Source organism: Squalius cephalus (genome assembly GCF_949319135.1).
Source record: "Squalius cephalus genome assembly, chromosome: 1".
NCBI classification, from domain to species: Eukaryota; Metazoa; Chordata; class Actinopteri; order Cypriniformes; family Leuciscidae; genus Squalius; species Squalius cephalus.
The window spans coordinates 31,133,243-31,155,147 of NC_137122.1; the positions used below are offsets into that span (position 1 = coordinate 31,133,243).

At 34.9% G+C, this 21,905-nt stretch overlaps 2 protein-coding genes across 7 annotated transcripts in view; both read left to right on the forward strand.

The window, feature by feature from the left end:
• The window catches only part of pdpk1a (3-phosphoinositide dependent protein kinase 1a), a 50,808-nt gene that overhangs the window by 10,322 nt on the left and 18,581 nt on the right, over positions 1-21,905 (forward strand). For 2 of the 6 annotated variants that reach the window (XM_079887275.1, XM_079887272.1), the window contains 2 exons: positions 82-222; positions 3,922-4,364. In XM_079887275.1, coding sequence (XP_079743401.1) covers positions 82-174 — 93 coding nt within the window. In that variant the 3' untranslated portion in view covers positions 175-222; positions 3,922-4,364. Of the gene's footprint in view, positions 1-81; positions 4,365-21,905 lie in introns of those variants that run through there. The other 4 variants (XM_079887273.1, XM_079887271.1, XM_079887274.1 and 1 more) reach the window with 3 other exon arrangements.
• Positions 4,364-19,460, forward strand: kctd5a (potassium channel tetramerization domain containing 5a). Its single transcript, XM_079887392.1, has 6 exons — positions 4,364-5,610; positions 8,192-8,300; positions 8,468-8,559; positions 9,940-10,035; positions 16,085-16,210; positions 17,767-19,460. The coding sequence occupies exons 1-6, from the start codon at positions 5,389-5,391 to the stop codon at positions 17,794-17,796; spliced, it is 675 nt and encodes a 224-aa protein (XP_079743518.1). The 5' UTR covers positions 4,364-5,388; the 3' UTR covers positions 17,797-19,460.

Consider the following 21,905-nt stretch of genomic DNA (forward strand, 5'->3'; position numbering starts at 1 on the left):
AAAAAACATGGTAATATCATGGTACTTCTCGGGACTTTGCGAAATGCTGCTAAATCTAGTCATTGTTTTCCTCATATGCAGCCAAACAGGACATACTATCTAATGGATCCCAGTGGGAACGCAGACAAATGGTGTAAGAAGATTCAAGAGGTCTGGGGAACAATTTATCACTAACATAAGACTACTGGCATGACTGGGCATCAGAGGACCTCTGGAGTCAAGGCAAGTCTGAGAGGTCTCAGCCCTCCACCATTCAACTACCAAACAGGAAGATCTGTTCATTTATGGGACTAGTGCATCAATATTTCTTCTTGAAGACAAAATATGTTTTGCTTGCAGTGTTTTTGTCATGTTCAGCAGTTGTAACATAAAATCAAAAGATCAGTAAAACTCAGCAAATCCACAACTTGTACACTATATATGTGTATATATACATAGGAAAATATCCACAAAAGCTTGAAAAAAACAAAAAAAAAACACTCATAATCTGTTGCCTTTTAAATAATAATAAGAGCGCTTTAGGATAGCTATAGAGGACACTGAACATGATCCTACAGGTCAAGTAAATATTAAATTGATACACAAATCGTTAATATATTTATATTTATTCTCTCGGTCATCTTGTTCACATGTATGTCATATTACATGAAATTATTATCATCAGAGGAAGAATCACTGTTGAGCCGTTATATTTAATATGAAATGGCAATGGATTTTGTGGGTTCACGTGTGAAACTCGCACTTGGTTCCTTAAATCTGCTGTTTATATATTTTTTTATATTATATTTTATTTATAAACATTGGTTTAGATTGAAAACAAGTACTTGATAAGGTACGTTACACAGTATACACTGCAAGCGAGCGGCACAGTGTTTTGCAACAAAAGTGGATGGCTGTTGACAGTTACATTGTGTCGTACCATGTCAGTCTCTTGCAATGTAGATATGGTGTAATGCCTACGGGAATTGAGCTGTGAAGAGAATCGCAACTGTAAATAAGGGCCGCGTTCGGAGATGCAGTTTTTGACCGCTTTATTGTACATTGAAAAGGATGTAGGTCCAGCACAGGCAAGCGAAAATGCTGTAACCAAGTGAGAATTAAGCACAGAAGTGTGTTTTTCCTCTTCTGTTGCGTTTCCTCCTTGCATTTTTTGAGGAATTGTTCAACTGTGTATTTATAATTCGACTGGGTTTGTCACCGAAAATAACTGTGATGTACAGATGATGTATTATTCAGAAAGTAACACCGTGTTACTGGATTTGCACCTTGTATAATTTTATTCTTATATAAGATTATGTGCTGGCAGTGGCGCAGCCTGTAGTACCTTGTATTATTTAAATTCTAATATTCAGGGGCCATGTGTTTGTTGTAAATATTGAATATTGCCTTTGAATGTGAATGATTGCTGTAATTCTTTGCAAGATTTTTATGTGTCCTAATCAGGTCACTTAAATTATATCAGATTCAATGTTTATGCCCTTTGGTTTCTACGTACCTTTATGGAAGCTTGATTCCACCAGGGAGTAAAAAACAATAAATAAATACAGATAATTGCAACTTTTTTATCTCACAATTCTGATTTTTTTTTTGTTGCAAGATATAAATTCATAATTGAGAGTTATAAAGTCAGAATTGCGAGATATTAACTCGTTAATCTCACAATTCTGACTTTTTTTTCCCTCAGAATTGAGAGATGTAAACTCGTAATTACTAGTTATAAAGTCAAAATTGTAAGATATCAACTCGCAATTCTAAGAAAAAAGTTCTGACTGATTTTATATCTTGCAATTCTGACTATTCACAATTATGAGTTTATATCGCAATTCGGACTATAACTCGGAATTGCAAGTTTATATCTCGTAATTCTGACTTTATAACTCTCAATTGTGAGTCTATATTGCAATTCTGATTATAACTCGTAATTCTGACCTAACTTGCAATTCCAAGCGTATATCTCGCAATTCTGACTTTATAACACGCAGTTGCGAGTTTACATCTCATAATTCTGACTTTATAACTCGCAAATATAAGTTTATATCTCGTAATTCTGACTTAACTTAAAATCGCAAGCGTATATCTCGCAATTCTGACTTTATAACATGCATTTCCGAGTTTATATCTCATAATTCTGACTTAAAATCGCAAGCGTATATCTCGCAATTCTGACTTTATAACACGCAATTACGAGTTTATATCTCATAATTCTGACTTTATAACTCGGAATTGCAAGTTTAGGCTATATCTCGTAATTCTGACTTTATAACTCTCAATTGTGAGTTTATATTGCAATTCTGATTATAACTCGTAATTCTGACCTAACTTGCAATTCCAAGCGTATATCTCGCAATTCTGACTTTATAACACGCAGTTGCGAGTTTACATCTCATAATTCTGACTTTATAACTCGCAAATATAAGTTTATATCTCGTAATTCTGACTTAACTTAAAATCGCAAGCGTATATCTCGCAATTCTGACTTTATAACATGCATTTCCGAGTTTATATCTCATAATTCTGACTTAAAATCGCAAGCGTATATCTCGCAATTCTGACTTTATAACACGCAATTACGAGTTTATATCTCATAATTCTGACTTTATAACTCGGAATTGCAAGTTTAGGCTATATCTCGTAATTCTGACTTTATAACTCTCAATTGTGAGTCTATATTGCAATTCTGATTATAACTCGTAATTCTGACCTAACTTGCAATTTCAAGCGTATATCTCGCAATTCTGACTTTATAACACGCAGTTGCGAGTTTACATCTCATAATTCTGACTTTATAACTCGCAAATATAAGTTTATATCTCGTAATTCTGACTTAACTTAAAATCGCAAGCGTATATCTCGCAATTCTGACTTTATAACATGCATTTCCGAGTTTATATCTCATAATTCTGACTTAAAATCGCAAGCGTATATCTCGCAATTCTGACTTTATAACACGCAATTACGAGTTTATATCTCATAATTCTGACTTTATAACTCGGAATTGCAAGTTTAGGCTATATCTCGTAATTCTGACTTTATAACTCTCAATTGTGAGTTTATATTGCAATTCTGATTATAACTCGTAATTGTGACATAACTTGCAATTCCAAGCGTATATCTCGCAATTCTGACTTTATAACATGCAGTTGCGAGTTTACATCTCATAATTCTGACTTTATAACTTGCAAATATAAGTTTATATCTCGTAATTCTGACGTAACTTAAAATCGCAAGCTTATATCTCGCAATTCTGACTTTATAACATGCATTTACGAGTTTATATCTCATAATTCTGACTTAAAATCGCAAGCGTATATCTCGCAATTCTGACTTTATAACACGCAATTACGAGTTTATATCTCGTAATTCTGACTTTATAACTCTCAATTGCGAGTTTATATTGCAATTCTGATTATAACTCGTAATTCTGACATAACTTGCAATTGCAAGCGTATATCTCGCAATTCTGACTTTATAACATGCAGTTGCGAGTTTACATCATAATTCTAACTTTATAACTCGCAAATATAAGTTTATATCTCATAATTCTGACTTTATAACATGCAGTTGCGAGTTTATATCATAATTCTAACTTTATAACACGCAATTACGAGTTTATATCTCATAATTCTGACTTTATAACTCGCAAAATGCAAGTTTATATCTCCCAATTCTGACTAAAAAAGTTAATAAAAAATAAAAGGTCGCAATTACCTCTTTTATTTTTTTTTATTCCATGACAGAAACAAGCTTCCATAAACCTTTAATGAAACTGGAGGATATTGAGGAGAAAATAAAGTCTCATAATAAAAGTGTACATGAAGAGTAAGATCTTTCTGCTTCTGTTTCTGACAGACTGTTGGTAGCATGTGCAAGACAGCAGTGCTAAGACAACAGCTCCCAGTAGACTTTCCCTGTCTTTTACAGTTGGGTCTCTCATGCATGCTGGCTGTTTACATTTCTCAACATCTTGCAGCGCTGAAATCAGGTCACACTGAATGAACTCGCTGTTCAGCTTTCCAGGTCTTCGGTAAACATATACAGTAAGAGAATGCCCACAGGCATTTCCTACGCAGAAACACATCTCACTTAGCAATAGCAGGACCATCAAGTGATGATAAATGCCTGCTATTCACTGTACTGTCTTTTGTATGATCAATCTTCACACGGCTCTCTCAAATGATCTTCATTCTATACTGATTGCACATGAGAACACCATTGCATAGCACTGACGCAGATAAAGGATAATCTGATTAAACCATAGAAATATGAACTGAATCACTACTTAACTAAGCCATTGAAATATGAACTTTTATTTGAACTGTTTATGAACTGTTTTACCTGTATATGATTAAACTATTGAAATGTTATCTGTTTTACTTGTGTTTATCAAACCAAACTCTGGAAATATGAACTGATTTACTAGTGTTTTTCTGAATAGACCATACAAATACTGTCTATATCACAGTGGAAGACCACTTCCATCACATAAGAAAAAAAAGCATGCTTTTGTAAATTATAATTATGACAAAAAAAGTAAGGTTTCTGAGATGAAATGCCATAAATATGAAATAAAGTCATAATTATGAGGCGAAAAGCAAAATTATTACAAAACAAAGATGAAATTATGAGTCAATGATGGCAAAGATTACGACTTTCATAATGATATGGCAGAATTTTTACGTGGTTTATCATCAGAGTTGTATCATCATTATGAATGTATTTTATTATTTCAATGTTTTGTCTTAACTGACTTTTTTCCCTCATAATTTTGACTTTATCTCATATCTCATAATGGATTTAGTCATTCATAATTTCAGCTTTTTTATCTGGTAATTACTTTGTGGTCTTTTATCTCACAACAATTTTGACTTTTTATGTTGTAATTATGACTCACCAAAGCATGCATTTTTTTTCCATATGTGACAGAAATTGGCTTCCATACTTATCTGTCTCCGAAATCATTGTATCATGAACAGTTTGACAAAAAAAAAGTGTTCATCTGACTAAACAACTTAAGTAGCCTACTAAGTGGTTTCACTAGTGTTTAATACTACTGTAAATACACACTTTGACAGTCATAAATGTATGTCTATAATCATGTGGCTGTTAAAAAAAAATCATGTGGCTGTTTTAAACGCCTAAACAACAATGACATAATTGTTCCAATGTTCCAACCGTGTGGAGAGTTGCCTAGCTAGGAGGCGCATCACGGCGCGTGCAGTATTCTTGGGTGGCAAAAGTGCTGTCTAGATAGACAGCTCTGTGTGTGTGGTGACGGAGCCTGTGTAGGGAGGGAGGGCTCTGGGCACAGCGGCTCTCAAACTCCCCACACACACTTCCTGCTCTAGTTCCATCAGTCGACAGTCAAGGCAGCGGGAGCGCAGAGGAGGGATGGCGGAGAAGAGCCCTGACCCGAGCGGCTCGAATGGTCGGAGGTGTCCCGCTCTATTTCCCGGTGAGAGACTGCAGCCGTCCGGAAGCGGCTCGTCCAAATGGGTTCGTCTGAACGTCGGCGGCACGTACTTTCTCACGACGAGACAAACGCTGTGCAGAGACCCGAAATCTTTCCTGTACCGCCTGTGCCAGGCCGACCCCGACCTCGACTCTGACAAGGTATTTATACCGCGAGCTCTTCACTAGCATGACAGTGAACACTAACCGCGACTTCACGTATTCGGACTTTAGGCAATTCAGTTAAACTGGGTAGACGCAAAATAATGGGTTTATAGTCTAACATTTCGTTATATTGATGTATTTTAATATTGTAGCTAGACGGCTAAGTTAGCTAGTAAAGTTACAGTCAATGGAGCTCCGCTTACTAGCTTAGCTTAACTGATAACACTTGATGTGGCTTGTTTAACGTTACTAATTAAAGTTAGCTTTAGGCTGTCAGATATGTTTAAAGAGGCTGCGTGTAACTGTTAGTATATTTTGAGTAGCATTAGCTCGTTTAAATATGAAAATACATCGCCTATAGTTCTTATATCAGCAGCACAAACTTGCATGCTAACGTTACATGTCAAGTGCTAATTGCAGAACTTTCATTAGTGTTTTCACTAAACCTTAAATAATAAAAATATTACAAAGATTACAAGTTTTTACCTGTTTAACAGTTTCACTTTTTTCTGACTGGATACCTAGAATTATTAACTAAGTTTCTAGCTATAAACCATTGAAATGTTGGGAACTGTTTATAATAAGTCTTTACCAAATTAAAATCATTAGTTAACATGAATTAATAATAAGCAATACTCTTACAGCGTTTATTAATCTTGGTTCGTGTCTAACGTTAGATATGGTGCAATTTTAACATGAATATTTTGAATTAATATGAATATGAACATTATGAATATTTTGGGTTGAATATGAACTAACAATTCATGATAATATATGTATTAACATTATAATATGGTTATTAAATGCTGATTATTGCTGATCACTGTTCATTTATAATATCTAATGCATTAATATGCAATGCAAAATATTTAATGTTGAAGGCCCATTGAATTAAAAGTTTTAGTTTTTTTAACCTTTTAGTATGAATATGTTTGCCTATCAGTTGCCTTAAGGTTATGAATAAGCTGGTGTGTTCGAAAACAATGACAAAATTCGCATTTAGGAGATATAAGCATTCAAAACTTAGTCTCTCACTTCCGCTAAAATGGATCACGGATTTGTGTGACATCACCACGACTTCAGCTTCTCATCACATCTTCTGTCCAATCAAATGCTCTCTAAAATCTAAAGCTCCGCCCCCTATGCTGTAAATATCATCTGGCCAAAGCAACAGTTTACACGTCACTGAGCAATATATGGGTTGGAGATGTGAGTTTGGTTGCTCAAACGCTCAAGTTTTATTCCGTTTTCCAACTGTACGTTGGTTAAGAATGAAATTGCTAGAATTTATTCACACGTCTACTATTGAATCCAACGGATCATCAGCGCTCGGATTCGCTTCCATGGTGCTGTCAAGTACGACTTGCAGTCTGTGAGGCAAATTATTGGCTATTTGAAAAGAGGGAGGGGCCATTCAATATGTCCCGCCTTAGCTTCCTGTTACGATGGAAGTTACGTAAATGCAAAGCTGCGCGTTCCAAGGCACTTCAGTGGGCCTTGAAGTATGTGATCTTATGCTATAAAAAAGTATTTTACTAGTGCTTATCTAAATATATTAATTATTATGTTAAACTAATGTTTATCCAATTAATAATTATATTGATATTGTTTATATGGTTTAGTAGAATAATTGTTTTAAAACTATTTCACAAGTGTTTGTGTATTATAGTAAACAATGAAAACTGTTAGTTTACTTTGTAAATAAGAATTGAATAATATTAGTGAAATCAAATAGGTTTTTATTTAGTAATTTATTATTTTTGATTTTTTTCTATTGAGTTATTGGTTGTTAAATGCCTAGCCTATACCTTATTGTTTTAAGCTGTGAGCAAAACAGTTAATCACTACAAATCTTTTAATACTCACACACAATGCATAATAATTTGCAGGAATTGATCCTGAATAGAATTAGCAGCCAATTAAACTGGTATAATTAGTGAATGCACTAATATGAACTTTTATCATGTCATATACAAGTATATACTGGTCTTTTTTTAAATGAATGCTTTAGTTTCTTCTATGTGACACAATAAGAAATAGTGTTGCCTGCATGCTTTTAAACTTTTAAAGGTCAGTATGCATGATTTATTAGGGCAACGACAGCTGAAAGCTGCTAAAAGACAAAGAATTTCTTATGTTCCTCTGCTTAGTCAAAACTATTTCTTATAAATAAAGATGTTTTCGTTACGAAATAAGAAATTTTAACTGTGAAGTTGCTCTTGCCAATTGCTTTCTTTTAAGGGTAAATGTTGTGGAATAAAGCTCTCTTCTCTGACCTCAATATTGATCCGTGGTAATCATGTTGTGCTGGAGATGGATCAGCGTCCCAATGGGCTCTGCAGCATGTTTGTTAAATGTCAGCCACACCTTGAGTCCAGATAAAGTCAGATACCCTTGAGTACTGATAAAACACTGTTTATTATTTCTTTTAAAATGGTCTATAATCTGAACAAACTATCTGAAAAGGTGGTGAGTCAGATCATTATAGCCAGATTTAATGATCTGCATGATGTTTATTATGCTGAAATCCCTTTGGAGACAAGCATCATGGTACTGATAACGCTCTTTCCTCATCCAGGATGACACGGGTGCTTATTTGATAGACCGTGATCCCACTTATTTTGGTCCGGTGCTCAACTATCTGAGGCACGGGAAGCTGGTGCTGAACAGAGGCCTTGCAGAGGAAGGTATGATGGGAATGCCATCAAGAACTTTAAGATATGTCTGGACATGCTGTTAGATTTCAAATTCAGCTGTAACTTGTTTTTAAGCTCTACGCGTACTTGACATCAAGCAGTTTTGTCTGTGATATGTGGTTTTTATTTAAACATTTCATCTATAAAATGTTTCTCAGGTGTGCTGGAAGAGGCTGAATTCTACAATATCACTTCATTGATTAAACTGGTTAAAGACAAAATCAGGGAGCGGGATTGTAAGACGGCTCAGGTAAGTCATGTTAAGATTGTGCTACATCATATTTAACAAAACAACTAATCGAAGTGTTTTCACTTTCATATCTTTATTCGCAATCTTTGTTTGCGAGTTTATCTCACAATTCTGAGAAAAGTAGTCAGAATTGCGGGATGTTAACTAGTAGCTCTGAAAAAAAATGTGTCAGATTTGCGGGATATAAACTCATTTCTGAAGAAAAATTGTCAGAATTGCGGGATGTAAACGATTAACAAACTCGCAGTTCTGAGAAAAATAGCCAGAATTGTGTGATATAAACTAGTAGCTCTGAAAAAATAAATAGTCAGAATTGTGGGATATAAACTCGCCATTCTGAAAAATGTCAGAATTGTGTGATATAAACTTACAGCTCTGAAAACAAAAGTAGTCAGAATTGTGGGATATAAACTTGCAGCTCTGAAAAAATAAATAGTCAGAATTGTGGGATATAAACTCGCCATTCTGAAAAATGTCAGAATTGCGGGATATAAATCTACAGTTCTGAAAAAGTAGTCATAATTGTGGAGAAAAAAAATGCCTTTTTATTATTTTTTTAATCCCTGTTGGAAACAAGCTTCCACATCGGCACTTAATGAAACATGAGCAGAACAAATCTTTCATAAACACTTCTTGTGTAAAATGTTCAATTGAATGGAATGTTTTATATATATATATATATATATATAAATAAATAAATAAATAAATAAATAAATTAGGGCTGTCAAACGATTAATCGCGATTAATCGAATCCAAAATAAAAGTTTGTGTATAATTATTTTCTATATATAAATACACACACATGCATATATATTTAAGAAAAATGTGTTATTTATATATAAAATATTTATATATATAATATAAATTATATATAATATATATACACAGTATATACATGCAAATATTTCTTAAATATATACATGCATGTGTGTGTATTTATATATAGAAAATAATTATACACCGTACACACACATATGTTATGTAAACACAAACTTTTATTTTGGATGCGATTAATCGCGATTAATCGTTTGACAGCCCTAATAAAAATATATATATTTATTATTATTGTTATTTTTATCTTTTTTCTTCATTATACAATTTACACACTTGTATTTGTGTTTCATGAATTAGGCCCATTGATTCAAAACAAACATATTAACTGGTCTGCATGGTTCTTTCAAAATGTATCCCATGACAAAGGTGTCCTCTGAAATCTGCCTTCTCAGCACCTTAATCTGATGACATTTGTAGGTCTGCAGGAATGACAGAATCATTTTACAATTAAATCAGAGACACCGACAAAAAGAAAGTGTGCCTTGACTTTGCATAATAATATGGCAGTTTGTTTTTGCATTCACAAAGTCTTTGTTCTGCCCTCAGCTCCCTGTGAAGCACGTCTACAGAGTCCTGCAGTGTCAGGAGGAGGAACTGACACAGATGGTCTCCACCATGTCAGATGGCTGGAAGTTTGAACAGGTGATTAGAAACACAACACTGGGATTACTCTCTTGTTTTTAGCATACTGAGGAGTTTTAATTGGAGATGCTCAAAATATCTGTACTATATCGGTTCGTGGCCGAGACTTCGGGTCAATAAGATATCTACATATTTTTTACAGAAAAGGGACACATTAAATTGATCAAAAGTAAACACATTTAAGTTTTCTATTTGAAATAAATGTTGTTCTTTGAACATTCTATTCAGAGTTCTGAAAAAAAAAAAATTGTATCGCAGTTTCCACAAAAATATCAAGCAGCACGACTGTTTTCAACATTGATGATAGTAATAATGCATTTTTCTTGAGCAGCAAATCAGCATATTAGAATGATTTCTGTAGGATCATGTGACACTGAAGACTGGCGTAATGGCTTCAGAATAAATATGTTCAAATAGAAAATGTATTTTAAATTGTAATGTTTCACAATATTTCTGTTTAGCTGAAATTTTTATCAAATAAGTGCAGCTTTGGTGAGCAATTTATAGTGGTTTGGACAAAATGGTATATAATTTAACACCAGCCATTTATCGCTCTGCATATGGCATTGGCCATGGCATTGCTGGATATATAGTTACCAGCTGATTGGTCTGTGTTAGTGAGTGTTGTACGATGGTGTGGACTGACTAAAGCTGTTGTGGTCATCTGTCGTGTTGTAGACGGGGTGTAACAACCGTGATTAATGCGCTGTTCTTTAAATGTGATGGTTTGGACATTGTGATCTAAAGCCAGCGGTTAGATGTTACTTACTGATTCAAATTTTGGGATGCTAATTTGACTAATCTTACGTCAGTTTTTTTTTTTTACCTGCCAGTTAAATCAATGCTTTTACTTTCTCATAAAACCTATGAACCAACTCAGCTCAGGTTTGTACGAACTGACATCCATCCACTGAAAACTCCTGTAGTGAATGGGGATGTTTTTCTGTCTGTATGTGGTGAAGAGGTGGCGTTGACCAATGAATGAACCGTGTGGTACAGGAGGGTTTTCCCCAGCGCAGCGAGTGCGTGTGTGGGCTCTCCTGACCTGCTTTTGGCTCATCCTTGAAGTGTTACCCTATATGGGCAGCTGTAAGGTGACAGAATGCCAGGCATTCCCTGTAATGCACCTTTGAAAATGCTGTGGATGGAAGCACCAATAGATCCAATGTTGGGTTGTTGTTTCCATCAGCGTTAGATGTCATCATCCGTCCGTCATAACAGGTGTTAAATATTTAGATTGGAAAATACTTTGCCATTAATGTTGTTGAAATTCTGTCTTACTATTAAGTGTGTGTCTATAAGTGTTTTAAGTGCTTATTTATTTTATAAAAATTAGGGATGCACCGAAATGAAAATTCTGGATGCTCTTGGCTGAAAACCTAAAATGCTTTTTTATTTTTTTTATTTCTTATTTTGGTAACACTTTACAATAAGGTTTCATTAGATAACATATACAAATAATGAACTGCACTTCTAAAGCGTAATAATCTCTGTTAATGTTAATTTTAACATTTACTAATACATTATTATATACATTTTAAATTAGCTTATTTTTGTTTAATGAAATTCAGTAATTTTAATGATTCTGAAAATACAAGCCTATATGCCCCAATACCACTTTTTCCAGAACGAGTCCGAGTCCGATACCTATACTTTTATTTTTAGTACTTGCCGATACCGATTATTACCGATACCTGTACTTTCATTGCATTTTTAACTTTTAAAAATATTGGGCAAAGAAGCCAAAAGAATAGATATTTCCTTCAGTTATTTTCATGCCTGTTACACTTTTGTAGGAGCTACTGTTTATATTGCTGCTCTTATCATATTGTATCTTTAATTTAATAGCACAGTGAATATTTAGAGTTGCTTCAGGGCTTAACCAGTCAAGAGCAGTGAGTGATTTTCTATGTCTATAAAAACATAATAAAGACATAACATAACCATGAATGAGTGCATGTTGGAAATAAAAACGCTGAATTTAATTCTCTCTCTGTTGACTATGTTCATCATTAGTCATGTAAAGTTGCGTTCATTATACCGTTCATTTTGATGCTTAGGAATGTTTGTATGCCACCGTATGCAGCTCTTAACACGATCCACTCATTTTAAACTTCTTAAATACCGGTAATATAAACATCTACTATATAACCTTTATTTCACTAATGAACATCTAAATAATTACAGCTCTGTGGAAATGATTAATTATTGAGAGAATATGAGAGAAGTTCTGTGTATGTGTAAACGTAGAGATAAAAACAGCGCTCTGTCACCAGCTAAAAATGATTCATTCTGATAACATGCCTGATGAGATGGACTCTGTAATTTGCTGTTTTGTTTATATTTCTGCAAAATTCCATTCCAAAATTCAGCGTGTTCCATTCTCTTCACTCCTTTAGTGTATTGAACAACACATAAACCTTTTAAAACTATAGTTTAAACGAATGCTTACATTTATGGGGACTCCACTGTTCTTTATTTTATGTTCTCCATTTGAAAGCATTAGACTTTGTAAGTAAATTGTTCCTGTTGTTAATATTAATGCTGTTGTTATAAATAAAAAGATGAATCTGGGATATTATTAAGCGACACTTAAGTAATAATCTTTTATATTTGTTTTTATTTGTTATAATTTCACATGCATATTCATTACCTGTTTGGTGATCAAAAGATTTAAAAAAGGCACTTTGGTGACACTGCACTATATTTTTTAATTGTGTGTACTCTTTCAGACTCGATCAGACTATTTATTGCTGTAGAAGTGTGTTTTGGTTTGTATGCAAGGAGCATACAAACCTCCGCTTCGCGTCGTGACCGCATTACCACCTCGGGCGTGCATTATTTTTCTAATAATTCAACGGCCTGTCGTCAATTATTCCTTACATATATTTGGTATCGGTTATATAATAACCTCTAGTTTTTTTAGTGATACATGTAATGTTTGCTTTAAAGGGTGCAGCTATGAATGTTTAAAGTTGAGATCAATATCATCAGTGCATCCAGTAGGAGCAGTGGAAAATGATTTTGGAAGGTTGCTTTTATTTGACTAGCATGCTAAACATTGTTTGCCTTTATTTTTGCATATGCGTACGCTTGTGGTGGAAGGGTAGCACAGAAACAAAGTGTAGGCTTTACGCTTGGGTTGTTTAAGGGACAAGAGGGACAATGGGGGGTTCGGTCGGTGCTCTAGTGTGTTCACCCCAGTCAGTAGCAGGTGTGAGGAAGTGTCTGTGTCACACTAAACCGAGTGACCGAAGTGCACACACTAAAAGCCTGTTATCTCTATCTCTAAAGTTATCTCTAATACTGTCAAATACACACAAGGTTTACATAAACACAGTTGGTTATGTCTAAAGTGATAGCAAACTGGTGCGTGTCATATGCATGTGTATTAGTCACGTCGCGTGCAGGTCTTAACCCTCTACCACATGGTGTTGCCATATGGCAACATACTCTTTGTGTTAATTTTCTCTCCACTGTCTCTTTAAGAAAACATTCTCGTGTTTTTTTTTTGGAATGAGAAGACCTTAGTTCAGCTAATGATGTGCTTTGGTTAAGTCACATGACATGCAGTTTTTTTCTGTGGCGTGATTTTTGACAGACTGCGGTCTCTTGTCGGTAGTTGCTGAAACCAAACTAAAACGTCAGTAACAAACAAGGACCAGCCCATATCACATACACAAAAAATATATCACCAAGTTATGATGACATATTCACCGCTCAAAGTTTTTATGAAATTAGTTTTTGGTAAATCGATCAAATGTCTGTGTTGCCAAGCGGCAACACTGCAATAGTGGAATGACATTATTGCAATAGTTTAGCTAGCTACACTGAACAAAATAATAAATGCAACACTTTTGTTTTTGCCCCCATTTTTCATGGGTTGAACTCAAAGATCTAATACTTTTTCTATGTACACAAAAGGCCTATTTCAGAAAACCAGTCAGTATCTGGTGTGACCACCATTTTCCTCACGCAGTGCAACACATCTCCTTCGCATAGAGTTGATCAGGTTGTTGATTGTGGCCTGTGGAATGTTGGCCCACTCCTTTTCAAAAAAGATTTGAAAAAAATCTAAATTAAATGGCAATTTTTTTTCTAAAAATTTCCACTATTGTATGTTGTTGCCGTATGGCAACATATCATAAAGTACCTTAAAACAATATTTTTTCAAAACAAATTTTTTACAGCACTTCAAGTTAAGCCATTCTAAGAAAAGAAAAAGAGTAAAATATTTTTTTCTATAGGTGTATCATAATACGTGCGGTAGAGGGTTAAAGAGACAGTAGCCTAATAGTAAATATGCTGCTGCTTGTCCTTAAAGGGATAGTTCACCCAAAAATGAAAATTCTGTCATCATTTACTCACTCTAATGTTAATATTAATTTCTTTCTTGTACTGAACACAAAAGAAGATATTTTGAAGAATGTGGCTAACCAGACAGTTGCTGGTCATAATTGACTGTTCATTACATTTCTTGAATGCTACTGTTAAATACATTATTTCATTAGTATATTAGGGTTGGGTACCGAAACCGGGCACCGATATGGAACCAGTACCTACTACCTAAGTAACCGGACCGAATCAAAACGCAGATTTCGGTGCCTCGTTTTGGTGCCACTTTAATGCCTCAGCTGTCAGTTGAAATATTTACCCTCTGGTTCACCGAAACGGACGCAAGAACCATCATCACCGCATGTGATTGCTAGTTAACCCTTTGACGCGTACGATCGTTCACACCAGTGTGCTTAATGTTCAGATCGCGTGATCATCAACTTCTAAATTCAAATCTGCGTTCGCGCGTTGGCTGGCGCTGAGCCAGAGAGACAGACGGCTCAGCGCTGTCATCACAACTTTTCAGTGTTTTCAACCACATTCTGCTCGCACTTCACCAGCCACTTACTTTAATGTATTTCGGGAGAAGTGGATGAATTAACATGTTGTAGCCTGACAGATTCAATTCTCTAAACTGCGGTGCGTAATAGCGCCCATTGTGCGTTATAGATCAACTACCATGAATCATGATCATTATAAAGGTTTCTTAAATGACAAAAAACGTTCACTTACATGCATTTAAGAATAAAAATATCAGCCAAGGACTGGCTGACATAACACAACCAATCACAGTTCGTTATTTGTTCCGCATCATGTTTATTGTGAAAATGTAAAGTCGAGGATACAATAACAGACCGGCGTACATCTAATATATTATTTATTCAAGAACTTTGTGCAAGTTTACTGCAACAATAGAGCCGCGAACCTCACGTACTTTTGAAAATACAGCCTTCAGTTGTTCCTGATGAACGTTTATTGCCACAGTTGTAAACATGACAGCATTCTTCTTACTTCTAAAATAACGCTCACCTTGTGCAGGACATGCAATAAGTCAAGAGAGGTGTCGTATTTGGCCAGAGAAGGCAAAAAATGTGAAAAGAATTGCTGAAATTTAAAGCTGGTTTGTAGCATACCAAGAATACAGACTACTTTGCTATTATTAGTAGTTTTAACGATACTCAGTCCTATGTATATTAAGTTGTGTATGTGTAGTGTGTACATTTGTTCTTATTTTTTAATAACAAAGCAAATAATGACAAAGATTTTTATCTTCGCCACTTTGGCCTAAATGTCTGCAGTTCTTTTTTATTTTACATTTTGTTACCTTGTAAGGCTTTGTTTTTAAAATAGGGACATTATTTTGGCTGTAATGCTCAGTCACCTGCAAAATAGTAAAACCAACATGAAAAAGAATCGTGATTTTCCTGAAAAAAAAATTGTGATATGATATTTTTGCCATATCACCCACCCCTAGACCACTTTTATTATTAATTGCTGTCAGGATGAGAAGAGAGTATCAACCAGTATAACAAAAATGTTTATAAAACAAATTGCCTACCCTACTTTTAAGGCAAACATTTTTTCTTCATTTTCTTTTGATTTTTGTGGTTTTACACATTATTACCAGCAACAACTGAATATATTGTATCATAGTCAAATCAGTTCACTATGGAAATACTGTCGTCATGTGTTTTCCTTTCCTCTCTCCTGGCAGTTGGTTAGTATCGGCTCTTCGTACAACTATGGAAATGAGGATCAAGCTGAGTTCCTCTGCGTGGTCTCTAAGGAGCTGCACAATCAGTCATACGGCACAAACAGCGAGCCCAGTGAAAAGGCCAAGGTGAGGATAACAGATCCCCTTTACAGTCTCCCATGCACTCTTCCCTCGTGCACGGACAGAAATAGTCACTTGCGCACAGATCGTAAGAAAATATCCCACAGCTCTGCTCTTCAGATGGTCACATGGCATAACAGTACTCAAAGAGTTGATTAACCAGATCAAATGTGTTCATGCCTGAGTGTTTTGTTTCCCTGCATGCTGTGCACACTGAGGATGTGGAATTTTTTTCAGTATTTCTTGGTGAGGCATCATTTACATATCACTTAAGCTGATAATTAGGTCTCTGCTGAATGCTGAAGGCAGTGTCGCTCGCTCTCTCCCTCCCTCTCTGAGTCTCTGTTACTAGTGCTCAATTTGCCACATGCTGTCTGGCTGTACTCGTGCCTATTAGAACGCCCTAGAATTATATCCTTAGCTCATCTAGTCTGCTTTTTTCTCCCAGATAATGATGGAAAACCTGCTTAATGTGTAATGCCCCCCCCCCCCCCACCCCCCCACCCCCCCCCCCACAACAGAGGTCATGCACTGTAATAAACACATTGGAGTGAGATCACCAAGGCATTGTTGTACGCTTCCTGTGAGGTCCACACAATCGCTTGAACAAATAGGCAAAGGCCTCACGTTTAGGGCCAGGGGATATAGCAAAAAAAGTCATATATGATTTTCATATGTTTTTTAGATATTCAGTATCACATATTTATTTACTTGCTGTGCAATGCCTTAAGGGTAAATATTTTTAGTATTATATTTTTTTTCAATTTCAACCAAACTGCCATTAGTCAAGTAGTTATAGTTATATATTTATATATATTTATGATGAAATATTTATTTGATAGATATATACATTTATTTATTTATTTATTTACGGTATATATATTTATTTGTATATATGTTTGGTTGAAATTGAAAAAATTGTAGTAATATTTATATTATTTATATAAAAAAATACTAATATATTTATTTATTTATTTTTATTTTGTTATATTATAATTTTATTCACATTTTTTTTATTATGTAGATTTTATTTTTAGTTTCCTTATTAATTTAGGTTGATTTTTAGTAGTTTTTTTTTTTTTTAAATGATTATTTATTAATTTATTTTTATTTCAGATTTAGTTTAAATTTAATGAATTAAATTGTAGTTTATTGCCAAGGTAGCATTTCTAATATTCATTTACTTAAAGTTGTTCAACTAACGTTTATATTGTATTTCATTTCATTTAATTTTAAAACAAATGTTTTTAATAGTTTTAGTTAACAATAATAACCATTATTATTATTATTATTATTATTATTATTTTAAGCATACAGACATATTTATTTACATAATTTAAAATGTTTTCATAAATGATATGTACTCTGCAGATACTTATTTGAGAGTAATGCCAGTCGATTCAGTGTTGAAGTGATGTGCAGAAATGAACCGAACCGAATTTTTTTTTTTTGATGAATTTTAAATCTTATTTTGAATATTTAATAAGTCTCCCCCTGTTTTATCTAGACATGCTGACTTTCATCATCCACTCCATCCATTAACAGTTGTTCCTCTCTTACAGATTCTTCAAGAACAAGGCTCTCGAATGTGAAACAACTGTTTTATTTCCTCCGGTCCTGCAGTTGCCGGGCAAAACAACATGCACCATATCACACCGAGAGAGAAATTTGACAAGCGGGATGACAACCTATTTAAAGTGGATGTTCTGTTTCGATTTAGAATAGACACTTGTTTGTGCCTGCACAGTTATACCGGACTGTTGGTTCTTGACATCTTGAGATCTATCTGAATGGTTTTGTTTGAAAGGTAGGAATATGCATGTCATTAGTAAGCTGAGCAAAAAGGGCCTCAATCACGTCTGGTCCAATCATATTTACTCAGGGTCTCTAATTGACTTTCACAAAATATGTTTATCACGTCATTTCTGGTCCAGTGAGCAATTTTGTCAAAAAAGAAAAAACAAAAATATATATATATATATTTAAAACTGTATATTATGCCAGGAAGTTAAATCTCATCATTTGAAATTATAATTAAGAGAGTGGAAAAAGTATTTTTGATTGAGATTATAATATTCAGATGGCTTATGTATAACGTTGACTGGTAAGGAATGGTGGATTTTTATAGCAAGGATTTTTGTTTTAGCATGTTTGTAGGAACAGATGAGATAGTGATTTTATTGATTTCTTTTTTTATTTTTTGACTTGCGTAGTGTTAGTTTTTATACCAGAAGGGTGAAAGAACATCCGTAACAGTTTGCCTCAAAGTTTCCTCACGTTTTGTGAGGTTTTACTGTTGCTGCCTTGAGTTGGTTAAAAACAGAACAGAAAAATGTTTGTCTTCCATCCCCACTTTCATTCCATGAGGATTTTTGTTAAACTGGAATTTTTTTAAGTTAAAAAAAAACAAAAAAAACACCTGACACTGTTAACAAATGAAACGCGTTGACTTTGTGAAAGATTTGGTTTAGTTGGAGAATTAAGGCAAGGCTACAAAGGAATTGAGCCTGATTTGTTTTGGCAATACCGTTTCGAACAACGCTTTACTTACATGACAGTGACTGTTAATTAGTGGTGTTGTAGGGCTTCTTTTGTTCACACTTTGGTAAGTGATGGAGACAGAAAGGGCGCTTCTAGAAGAGTGAAAAAATATTATCCACATAGTTTAACACTGCAGTTTTTGATTTGCTTTGTCTCAACTTGTTCAAGTTGATTTTAGATTCAAAATATACATAATCCTGTAGTTTATTTCAAAAATGATAATATTTTGACAATGTTGCCTTTAATGAACCTACACAAGATCTGAATTTCATTTGGAATTGTGGTCAGGGAAATAACACATCACTTTTGCTAGGCTAAAAGCATATCTATTTGACATGGTGTATATAGACAAAAGAGCATAATATTCAGTGCATGTTATTTTTCCTAATCCTCTCTCACACACACACACACACACACACACACACACAAAGGGCTTTTACTAGTGGAATACAAGCTATAATTTTTTGCAGAGATTCATCCGATCTCTTTATATTGCCTGATCAAGGCGAAGTTTACATGGCTAGTGTTTTATAACAATAATACTACACGTTTACTTACCTTGACTATGTGACACCACATTCTAGTTTGGTTTCAAGACCTGTATGTTTACATATCCTCTCAATTACCTAGTTAGTTACTGTCAACCTTGTGTCTTAGCAGCTAGAGAGGAGGTTTGGGTCCTTATCAGTGGAGTGTTCTGTTGCTTGCTCACTGAGTCAGTGTCTCGTGGTGAAATGTGCCTCTGTTATAGCCTCTGAGGCTCCACACAGTGCATGGCATCCAGACAGCGCACTGAAAACACCCATCGCTCACGGCTGACGTCCAGGCCGAGACACTGGAGAGTGATGGTTATCATCACTGTGTAGGGCGCTGCAGCCCTTAAACTTTTTTTTTTTTTTTTTACGTCCTGCCTCCCAGATCTTGGTGGAGAGAGTAGGATGTGCACACTGATGCACCGATCACACGTCTCCATTATGCCTGCTGGATCCTTGTCAGCCACGGTCAATATTTCCGTTGCCCGTTTACATAAACTCGTTTCTGATGGGCACCAGTTTTGTTTTTTTCCTGAGGCGGTCATGGGTGTCTGATGTCATGCCTCGGAATTTTTTTTTTCTTTCTTTCTCCATTAAAAGCGTGCAATCTGCAAAATGTATTTTGAAAATGGGCAGAAGCGGACTGAAATGTCTTTTGCTCCACTTTGTCACTGCTGTTCCTATACTTATTATCCTATAACATGTTTTTGTATTTGTATTTTTTTTATGCTTACAATTTGTGTATTCACATAGTATATTATATATGTAATTGCAAGTTACGACCGGGGAAAATGTATATGATGGTAATGCTAGAACCTGGTCAAACTAAATAAACACTTTTGAATTCTGAAGTGTTTTTTTTTCCCCCTTATGTTTTCCTTATAGTTGAATTACGCAGGCTTAAATGCATAAAACAACGACAAAAAAAATAAAATAAAAGTATCACTTCAAAGTTTTGAGCAGAGATTTAAATTGCTGGAAATATTTTAAAGTATTACACTTATGAATTTATGATCTATGACTACAGGACATTGGTGGGAAGGGTATGAATTAAGCCTGTGTACTGGAGTCTAGAAATGCTGCACTGTAGTGACACAACTGGCACAGCAGAGGGCATTTTTTTATGTATTTTAGAGTTGGAACATGTAAGATATCGTAGATCCTAAACCAGGTGTTTTCTGACCCAAAAGGCTTGCAAAATAAAATGATGATCCAAAAATTAAAATATGAAGACAGCCGTATATTTTAATGAATAAAAAAATAAAAATAGATTATATACCGTCATTGTACTAAAGCATATATATATATATACTGTATATATATATATATATATATACACAGTACTGTGCAAAAAGTCTTAGGCATGTTAATATCCCCACTAAGGTTTCTTCAAGCATCTTGGAGACGTTCCCGCAGTTCTTCTGGATTTAGTTTGTCTCAGTTTTTTCTGTTTCTTCATGTAATCACAGGCGGACTCGATGATGGTGAGATCAGATCATACCGGCTGTTGTCAGACTCCTTGTGCATACACAAATCTCACTGGATTATTACAATTAATGGCAAAAAGAATGTTTGGAAATGTAAACTGATATTTCCTACTGACACACTACAGCAAAAGATATAAATAACTGACTTAAAACCATTTTTGGGGACATTTTTGGGGTGGGGATATTAACATGCCTAAGACTTTTGCACAGTACTGTATATATATATATATATATATATATATATATATATATATATATTATTATTATTATATATATATATTTTTTTTTCACGTTTCTATGGTATACTGGAAAACAAAACGATAAGCATTCCTGAATTTTTAAAGGCTTTTTACAGGCAAAAACATTGTAAAATATTGACGGTTGGATATATTAAGTGTTTACCCTTCTTCATAACCTTTGCAATTTGCTCTGGCATGCTGGATATCAGCTTCTGGGCCAAACCCTGACTGATGGCCATCCATCCTCGGCTTATTAGTGCTCGGAGTTCATCACAATTTCTGTGCTTCGGCCTGTCCGCTCATGTTATGAGGACTGACCACAGGTTCTCTATGAAATTAAGAGTTCCAAAATTTCAATGCAATGATGTCCGAGCCACTTCATTATCACTCTTGTCTTGTGATATGGAGCTCTGTCATGCACGGATCAGCACAACATTGCACCTGTGTCTTTAGGAGAAGTTGCTCTTGCAGGACATTTTGATACCATTCTGTATTCCTGGCAGTGTTTTGGGGTTTTTGAGCCACTCCCGGCCTTGAATGAAAAAAAGGCCCACACATGAATAGTCTCAGGATGCTTCACTGTTGGCACGACGCAGGACTCATGGTAGCGTTCACCTTTTCTTCTCCAGACAATCGATATTTCATTATGTAACAATCAGTTGGAAGGGAGCTTCATCAGAGAAAATAACTTTGTCTTCTGCTGTCCAGTCCTTGTACTTCCTGCAGAATTTCTGTCTGTCCTTGATGCTTTTCTTGGAAAGAAGTGTCCTCTTTGCTGCCCTTCTTGACCAAACCGTTCCGTTGTCCAAAGTCTTGGTCTCACTATGCGTGGAGATACTCTCACACCCACCATCTTCCAATATTGAGCAGCTCTGCACCTGTGGTGACATGATTCCATACC